The sequence below is a fragment of the Zingiber officinale genome, unplaced genomic scaffold (genome assembly GCF_018446385.1).
Source record: "Zingiber officinale cultivar Zhangliang unplaced genomic scaffold, Zo_v1.1 ctg133, whole genome shotgun sequence".
Lineage (NCBI taxonomy): Eukaryota > Viridiplantae > Streptophyta > Magnoliopsida > Zingiberales > Zingiberaceae > Zingiber > Zingiber officinale.
In genome coordinates this window covers 20885-28529 of record NW_024589829.1, presented here as the reverse complement: position 1 = coordinate 28529, position 7645 = coordinate 20885, and the positions used below count along the sequence as shown (strand labels likewise).

General features: G+C 37.1%; 1 protein-coding gene across 1 annotated transcript; it reads left to right on the top strand.

The window, feature by feature from the left end:
• Window positions 1–4346: 4346 nt before the first annotated feature.
• LOC122036106 (S-linalool synthase-like) lies at window positions 4347–7562 on the top strand. The gene is made up of 10 exons (XM_042595314.1): window positions 4347–4666; window positions 4739–5297; window positions 5367–5485; window positions 5576–5805; window positions 5869–5984; window positions 6093–6185; window positions 6258–6473; window positions 6540–6669; window positions 6773–7018; window positions 7100–7562. The coding sequence occupies exons 1-10, from the start codon at window positions 4378–4380 to the stop codon at window positions 7400–7402; spliced, it is 2301 nt and encodes a 766-aa protein (XP_042451248.1). The 5' UTR covers window positions 4347–4377; the 3' UTR covers window positions 7403–7562.
• Window positions 7563–7645: the final 83 nt, after the last annotated feature.

The window sequence follows — 7645 nt, the reverse complement described above, 5'->3', positions numbered from 1 at the left end:
GATAACCTCATATTAATGTGATATAACCTCATAGACAATGATGGCTTCAGGGATCGAAAGCCAAAACTAATAAAGCATGTCCCACATTTAAAGAGGTGTGGCAGTAGTTAAGGCACATATCCTTTTAAAGGTCACAACTAGGATTTTCCCTTTGCAACGTGTCCGAATAATCAGGATAAAGAAAGATGTCTTGCCACGTCATACTAGTCTGGTCAGTTGGACGTTTGCCTCCTTCAATTAGACTTGAAGGGGAGATTAGTATTACATGGGTAATTAGGAGAGGTCACATGAATGAAGAAGTCAATAATTTACCCAAGATGGCAGTAAAAAGTCAATAGCAAAAGTACTCTAGTCCCAATCACTCATGACTCCACCCCCTGACTAAACTGAAACGACCCTAGTTATCAAGAATTACAACGAAAAATTGTTATTTATTGAAGATGTAGACAACACAGTCGTTATCACGAGGAAGGCAAAAAACATAACTATTCACTCAGAAATAAATGGGCAGTAATGATCATTTATTTTCGGAAATGTAATAACGATCACAAGAAATGAGGGGCATGAGGAGAATGTGGTGGATATTAATGACCATATAAAAGGTAGTTGACCCTCATGAGAAAAGGTACACATACATAGAACATCAAACTCTAATTCCTTTACGCATCTTCCATCTCTACTCTTAAGACTTACTTGAGCGTCAAGGTTACTGTGCTAGGAAACCCCCTGATCATCATTCTAACATCATCTTCCTGTCATGTTTCCTTCCCAGATCCCTTGTAGAAGTTTAACAATACCATGTGGTCAGGTGATCAACACGATAGTTAACCTTAGCATACAATCACCAATGAGTTAATCATTGGCATTCTTAAACGGAATTATATATAAAGTTACACTGTTGACTCATCACACCATAGTGAATTGAGGCGCCTGATTTGATCCAAGCACCTCAATTCATTTTTTTCATTTTTTAAAAATCAACATTTTTTAAATCTTAAATCCTAAATACATATAATATACTCCGTAAGCACCTAAAATTTTTTTGTTTTAATTTTTTTTTTAACTTGAACATTATAATCAAACCCCTACATTCTAAAAGTAAAATCTAATTGACTTAGCCCTGAAATTAAAAAAATAAAAAAATACTATCAGGTACCCTAAATATATACCCCGTGATCACCTAAGTTTTTTTTTAGTTTGAACACTCTCACTATTGTGACAAAAAAAAATGCACATATCTCTACAATGACATGATATTATCCACTTTGGGCCTAAACCGTCATAGATTTATTTTTGGGCTTTTCTTAAAAAATCTTATGCAATGGAGATATCTTATATCCTTTTAAACTCATGATTTTTTCTATATCTTTTTAATGTGAAACTTTGATTGTATCCTAACATCCTCCCCTCAAATAAAAGACCACAATTACTCTCATGGTTCGGGCCTTCTCACGAGCATCCGATCACTCTTGACCTGCTCCGAGCCTTCCCGCGAACATCTGGTGATCCTAACATGTTCCAGGCCTTTCCCATAAGCATCTAGTCACCCCGACCTGCTCCGAGCCTTCCCCGTAAGCATCCGATAACCCTGATCTACTTTGGGCCTGCCCGCAAGTATCCTATCACCCTGACCTGCTTCGGATCTTCCCTGCAAGCATCTGGTCACCTTAACTTTCTCTTGACCTCCCTCCGAGCATCCAGTCACCCTGACCTGCCACCGGCCTCGCAATCATCTGTATTTGGTCACTCTTGACCTGCTCCGAACCTCCTCGCAAACATCCGGTCACCTGACCTGCTCCGGGTCTTCCTCAATTTCGTCAAGGTCATCCTACGATATCTGGTTTGGATCATAACTTTGATACCATTTATTATAACTAAAAGGAATATACATATATTCACAATGACATGATATTATCCAAGTTGGACATAAACCCTCATAGTTTTATTTTTGAGTTCTATAAAAAAAACCCTCATGCTAATAGAATATCTTATATTATTGTAAATCCATAATATTTTTCATCTCTTTCCAATGTTAGCCTTTAATTGTAATCCAATTATTTTAATCGTGGAGATATGTGTATTCCTTTTGGACACAACAATAATCTAACCCCTAAATCTTAAAGGCAAAATATAATTACCTTAATCATGGAGTAAAAAAATAATAAAAACTACTGAATCAATCGAGGTAGGCACCTCGACCGTTGTCATGGACGAAGCCCATAGTACTCATCTCCGGTGCACAAAGATCCCATCATATAGGGTCCCAAAGAAGGATATATTGTACGAAATCTTACTTTAGTTTTTTATAAAGGATTATTCCTAAAATTTAAATTTATGATTTTTTTTAATTATAAAATAATAAATTTTATTATAAAATAATAATTTTAGCTAACCTTCGAAAGTAAAATAATAATCGTACATTAGATAAAACATCACGAGCACCAAGACCATAAAATGCAAATATAAAAATTGAGTGGTATGCGAAGAAACAACCCAAATCTACTAACATCTCTCGTAAACCTTCGAAAGTAAAATAATAATCGTACATTAGATAAAACATCACGAGCACCAAGACCATAAAATGCAAATATAAAAAATGAGTGGCATGCGAAGAAACAGCTCAAATCTACAAACATCTCTCGTAAACCTTCGAAAGTAAAATAATAATCGTACATTAGATAAAACATCACAAGCACCAAGACCATAAAATGCAAATATAAAAATTGAGTGGCATGCGAAGAAACAACTCAAATCTACTAATATCTCTCGTAAAAATGGTGTGCAGAGGTTATTTACAGACAAGTTTAAATGTACAATTATAAATTGCATTTTTTTAAACTGACGTTTTTTTAAACGTCAAATTAATAACTTCATGTTTTCAAAATGTCTTCATTTAATAAAGTCACATTAGTAAGGTCATTTTTAAATGATATTTTTTAAACATCATATCGCTAATATTAGCCATGTATGGCGATTTAAAATGACATATTGAAATTTTAATTTCTATTAATAATATATATTTCATTTTTGCTAAAATTATTAAATGCCAAAAATTAATAGTCGATCGTGTTATTTATATTATATACATTTAAAAATAATTTAAATAAGGGAAAAGGATAATAGTTGTGTTATTTATATTATAATAATTCCGAACATAATTTTAATTCTGAAATATTTATTATTATAAATATAAAAAAGTATTAGTTATTTTTAATGGAAACTCGTAAATTTAATGTGTTTTTTTTGTAATAAAAATATTATAAATACCATAAATATTTAAGTTTGGATAATACATGTCATATATAGCAAAACGCCAAGTAATTAATCCTATAGCTAGACTAGACAAATAAAATTTTATATTCAATATTTTAATCCACAAAGAATAAATTAATCTTTTCAAGAATAAATTAATAAAGTTTTATCTGGTAAGAAATCACATTTTTACCTAGGGCAGTAAACGAGTCGAGCCGAGCTTTTGAGTGTTCAAGCTTATTTGATAAGATAACCGAGCCGAGCCGAGCCGAGTTTAAAATGAACTAAGCTTTTATGATGAGCGCTCAAGTTTGACTTGGTTTATTTTTTATGAGCTTAAGTTTATTTGAAAAAAAAGGTAGATCCGCTACCTTAGCGGCCCCCCTAGTGCCGGCCCCACGGATATGGAGGGAGGTTCATGCAGGTACACAGGCCATAGGCGCATGGCGGGGTAAATCCCAGGTCGTCAGTTCCTGAGAAGCTTAAGCTTATTTGAAGCTTGGCTTGAACTTGGTTCGTTGGGATGTTATCAAGCTCTCAATTCAAGTTTGGCTTGAGCTTGATTTGAACTTGATTTATTTAGATATTATCAAGTTCTCAATTCAAACTTGTTTGATTGATTATTGAGCTTGATAATTTAAACTTATTTATTTATTTTATTATTTATTTAACATATTGAAAAGAGTTTTATTAATGAATATTGTTTACGAATATTGTTCACGAACGTTAACGAGCTGAACATATATGTATTCAAGATTGTTTATTTAATTTAACGAGTTGTTGAGTTTATTTATTTAATTAATCTGGTGTATATTAAACAAACATAAATAAATTTTACTAATGTAAATAAATTTATTTACGTGGTGCATTTACCGTCCTATTTTTACCCAACAAATAGCTTTTTAATAAATGAATCTAAAGTATCGATACTTGTTTAAATTCTTATTATTTTAATTATTTTGAAAAGGATAACACTAATTAATCGATGGCCCATTGAATGAATGCGCCAAAGAAATTCTCTTTGTACGGTTGTACCCGAATTCATATTCGTACTATAAATTGCTGACTGATTCGACTCACGCATCATCGTTTCAGTTCGCAACTCGAACAGAATCATCCTTTACGATGGAGATAAACTGCAAAGAGGAGGTGGCGCTGCTCTTCTCCGACGATACCTACTGCTGTTCTCTGCTGCCGCCGTCTGCGTACGACACCGCATGGGTCGCCATGGTCGGCAGCGTCGCCGGCGCAGGTCCCCTGTTTCCGCAATGCGTCAGGTGGATCATCGCGAACCAGAGCAGAGAAGGCTTCTGGGGGGAGAGTGATCAGCCTGGACTCGATTCCATCACTGCCACGCTCGCCTCTCTCCTCGCCCTTAGTCGATGGAACATTGGGCGTGCAAATGTTCAGAGGGGTAGGTACCGTAGATACATGCAGTAATCAAAATATTAGTTAGATGAGATTTGAAATTAAGATTTCTTGTCAGGTTTGGAGTATCTTCGATCGAATGTGGAGAAGATACTCGCGCAGTGGCAGGGCGGCGTCCCTCGCTGGTTCGCCGTTATTTTTCCGGGAATGTTGGAGCAGGCGCAATCCATAGGCTTAAGTGTACTTCCCCATGACGGCGTTCGATTGGTCGACGATATTATCTTCAGGAGGAGAAGCATATTTGAGGATAGCCGTAGTACTGATGGAGATCTCCCGCCGCTGAGTCTGACGATGTTCCTCGAAGCACTCCCACCAAGCAGACGGCCAAAAAACGAAGCGATCCTCGCTCAGCTAATGGAAGATGGATCGCTCTTCCAGTCTCCATCAGCAACTGCCGCTGCTTTCATGATCACAGGAGATGCTCGTTGTCTCAAGTACCTGCAAGACATGATGCGCAGATGCAGCAATAGTATTAGTCTCTCGATTGGAACAGTGCCCTCTGTTTTTCCCGTGGACCACAATCTCTTGAGGCTTTGTCTGGTAGACCATTTGAGAAGACTGGGGTGCGGTGAGTTTTTCGAAGAGGAAATCAAAGATCTTATGGACCATAATTTCAGGTACATAATGATTTTGGATGTAACTAAATCTTCATCCAATATATTACTAATGACTGTATCAATGTGCAGGAATTGGATAGAGCAGCATCAGGAACAGAGCAACAAGAACTATCTGCTACAAGAACAAATATACAGGGATTCCTTGGCCTTTCAGCTTCTGAGGGCATATGGATATCCTGTGACACCAAGTAACATGAAAAAAAAAATTTGTAAATGCAGCAAAAACTATAAGGTAATTTTCTTCTGACGATCGACTATATATATAATACCGATTGTAGGGAAATTGTGTTGGTTTATGGATGACAAGGAAATCCTCATGCACATAATGGAAAATCACAACGAGTTCATGGGAGCCATGTATGGGGTGTACAGAGCAGCACAGTTGATGTTCCCAAAGGAAGTTGATCTTCAAAATGCAAAGCAATTCTCGCTGAAAGTGTTGAGAAAATGCTTTCCTGACAAAGATTTACAAGGAAACTGCAAGGCCTTCACTGACTTGCAGAAACAGGTGCATTAATTATCTAACTGACTCAAATGAACATGATCATTTAATTTATCTTTGTTTTGCCAGATTGCACACGAATTAGAACACCCATGGTTACTTAGAATGGACCACCTTGAGCATCGCATGTATATAGAGAGAAATAAAGGGTACTTGTCGTGTATGGGGAAGACCAACACTTGTATGTAAGTTGAACGAGCACTCAAAATTTCTTATCAATCTTTTCCTCTCTTTTTTTCTGCGAAAAAAGTTACTTGATGTCAAAAAGTGAATCGAACTGTGCTTGACTGTAGGCTTTCTTATCCAAAATTTCTCATGCAACTGGCTGTAGAAAATTTCACGAACCGCCAATCCGTTTACAGAAATGAGCTCCTGGAGCTAAAGAGGTAATTTAATTAGCATGTCGAGGGCTGTATATTCCGGATCTTTGTTGCTGAAAACATAATGATTAACGATAGGTGGTCAGAAGAATCAGGGCTTTCAAAAATGGGGTTCGGCAGACAGAAAACTGAATACTGTTACTACTCAGCCACTGTGCCAACATGCCTTCCTCTACATTGTGATTTAAGGAAGATAGTGGCCAAGTGTGCTATTCTAGTCACCTTTGCCGATGATTTCTACGATGAAAAAGGAACTCAAATTGAATTAGAAACACTAACTGAAGCTGTCAACAGGTGTATACATATAATCTCCTCTCCTCTAGCTTGCTGTATGTTGATTTGATTATATATAATAAATAGGTGGGAAGGAGACAACTTACGTAGCCACTCCAAAGTAATCTTCGATACACTTGATGCACTCGTAGACGAAATAGAGTCCAAAGCATTCTTAAAACATGGCAACCCGGTGAAAGAAGCCCTTCGAGATATGGTAGCCTGCATACTGAGACTTAATTAACATACTAAGAATTAAGATCATTTATAAGCAATTTTTGTGCCTGTTGATTGGCTTTCTGTTCTTCCTGCTTTTGAAGTGGCGTGATGCCTTCAAGACATGGCTAAAGGAATCCAAGTGGAGCGTATGCAAACACGCACCTTCGACGAAGGAGTACATGGATGTCGCCGCAGTTTCCGTGGCCATTCAAGTGATGACTCTCCCTGCTTGCTACATAACTCACCCGAAAGCTCCAGTCGACAGCAAATCGGGCTCTCGTTACTGCAAAATGACGGAGCTGGCAATGCTGTGCGCGCGGCTTCTAAATGACATAGGAAGCTATCAGGTATATTAATGTAATAAGAGAATCAATCAATACACTTAATCTACTTTTGGTTTTTATTTTTTTTTTGGTATATCTGATCAGAGAGAATTAGAGGATGGGAAGTTGAATTTCGTCCCACTGTACGTGAAAGAGAACGTGGGGTACTGCATTGATGACTCGATCGAGCATATAAAGAGAGTTCTTGGGAAAATGGGGAAAGAGTTTGTGGAGCTGTTCTTGAACCAAGATTATGGAGGAGTTCCGAGAGTGTGGAAGGAACTGCACTTGACCACTCTCAAGGCCTTTTGGATGCTTTATGAGTCGATCAATAAATTCGACTCGCCTACCGCGCTGCTTCGAGCTATCAGCCTAGCGTTCCATGAACCTCTGGTCATCAATACTTAGAAAGGAAAAACAGTAATAATGTTTTTTTAACAGAACAAAAATAAAATTCGATAATTCATAGCAAAAGACCATGTATCGATGTACCAATTAATATTGTTTCATGAGCGAGACAATATGAAAAATAAAAAAAATAAAAATGAATGTGAGCTTTTGCCGATTATGCGCTCCTCGCATTGCGTCCGCACGTTTAACAATTAAGCGTTGATTCTACGCAGGTCCCCGTTGGTGATGGAGTGTACTTCC

Excerpts from the sequence above, each read along its gene's own strand:
- LOC122036106 (XM_042595314.1), top strand. The coding sequence starts at position 4,378 with ATGGAGATAAACTGCAAAGAGGAGGTGGCGCTGCTCTTCTCCGACGAT. Across the intron at positions 4,667-4,738 it reads GCGTGCAAATGTTCAGAGGG|GTTTGGAGTATCTTCGATCG; the intron begins GTAGGTACCGTA and ends ATTTCTTGTCAG. Across the intron at positions 5,486-5,575 it reads TGGATATCCTGTGACACCAA|GGAAATTGTGTTGGTTTATG; the intron begins GTAACATGAAAA and ends TACCGATTGTAG.